Source organism: Trichechus manatus, unplaced genomic scaffold, assembly GCF_000243295.1.
Source record: "Trichechus manatus latirostris isolate Lorelei unplaced genomic scaffold, TriManLat1.0 scaffold00043, whole genome shotgun sequence".
Classification (NCBI taxonomy): Eukaryota; Metazoa; Chordata; class Mammalia; order Sirenia; family Trichechidae; genus Trichechus; species Trichechus manatus.
Window position 1 is genome coordinate 1,498,130 of NW_004443979.1, and position 1,619 is coordinate 1,499,748.

The window sequence follows — 1,619 nt, forward strand, 5'->3', positions numbered from 1 at the left end:
CTTTATACTGAGGTAGTAATACAAACCTTAGCAGCATGGATCAGTTTCTTCAAAGCTCCTCTTGGCTGATCATCTACAGTGAAAAACAAAAACATAACTATGAATTAGGAAAACAGTTCAATGCCATGACAGTCATTCAAATGATTTTATTAGTTCACGCAACCAGAACCTTATAATCCTCTTCCTGATACAACGAAGAATTTGGTATAAGAATGGCCTTGGACCTGCTCCCAGCAAGATAAACAATAAAAGGACTGGAAGTACCATAACATCATTTAACAAAAGTTCTTCAGCTTCAACTCCAAAAACAGTTATAACAAGAATTTGGCATTCATCTAAATATAATCCAGTCTTAACTATTCTTGGATTCCTATAGCACCCAAAATATGAGTGGAATTACATCCCAAATTAAAATAACATTAAACAAGCAAAATTTTCCTCTATCAGGAAAATAATTATTTCTTACAAGATAAAGCAGAAGTGAAAAAGTACACACAGAACTGAATGTATTTAGTTTGCGAATGTAATTTTCTTCTAACTACTAATGCTATCATGAGAGAAAATTTTTTTAAAAATCACCTTCTCTTCCTTAAATTTGTTAAGTATGCAGGATATGGGGGCAGATAAAAGAGGAAGGACATAAAAGTTAGAGGAACCACCACTGAGGAAAAGTGGGTAAAGGATACGTGGGACCTCTCTATACTATTTTCCAATTTTCTGTGGATCTATAATTATTTCAAAATTAAAATTAAAAAAAGTCAGAAGAATTAGTCTGAGAACACAGTGAGTACTACAGTGAACCTAAGTTTTGCCAATTTCAAACTACAGCCAGGAATGGCAATTACAATTTGGGATGGCCAAGATTAAAGTACCATAACCATCTGAATCATCTGACTAAAGCAGGAAAAAAAAAAAAAAAAAGTACCCCGAGGTATTTGCTTATGTAACACTCATTTTTCAAACTACTCATCCATCCATTTGATTAGCTTGCAGTACAGCGAAAACAGGTATTCAATGATTATGATACAATGTGAAAATTGCTATAATGAAAATAAGCATAATATGCAAGAACAGAGGGGAAGGAGGCTGTTAAGTCTGTTGGAGGAGCTGAAGAAAGATTCACTGAAAAGGTGGTGCCCCAGCTGAAGCTAAATTTTAAGGCGTGGTGAGAGATAGGTAGTGTGTTACAGACAGAGGGACATGGTGTGCCAAAGTACAAGTATATAAAGAACATGTTGCATACGGGGAACTAAAAAGTAATGGAAAATCTTGTCACCATTTTTAGCCAAAGAGAACAAGTCATGACGTAATACCTAAATAGGTACCATATTCTGATTCACTCTTCATTTCCAGTTCCAAGCTATCGTCATCCACTACATCTTCTCCAAGCACAGCAGCCCAATCTTTCATCTTCAGCAAGTGTTCAGTCAGAGACTTGACATTTAGCAAAGGGGGAAAAAATCAAGAGAGGAAGTAATGCCTTATACTAACTGCTTTACAACTTCTGAATGTATAGTTACAGTTTAAAAATCAATCCGCATAGACAAGTAAATGGGCTCTTATTCTCCACCTGTTAAGATGTGTAAATAGTCTTAAAAAACTATAACATGTACTGAGTA

At 35.1% G+C, this 1,619-nt stretch overlaps 1 protein-coding gene across 1 annotated transcript in view; it reads right to left on the bottom strand.

The window, feature by feature from the left end:
- MIA2 (MIA SH3 domain ER export factor 2) overlaps window positions 1-1,619 on the bottom strand; it is a 77,814-nt gene that overhangs the window by 43,983 nt on the left and 32,212 nt on the right. The window contains 2 exon segments of the mRNA XM_023731442.1: window positions 27-73; window positions 1,314-1,458. Of these exon segments, the coding sequence (XP_023587210.1) occupies window positions 27-73; window positions 1,314-1,458 (192 nt within the window).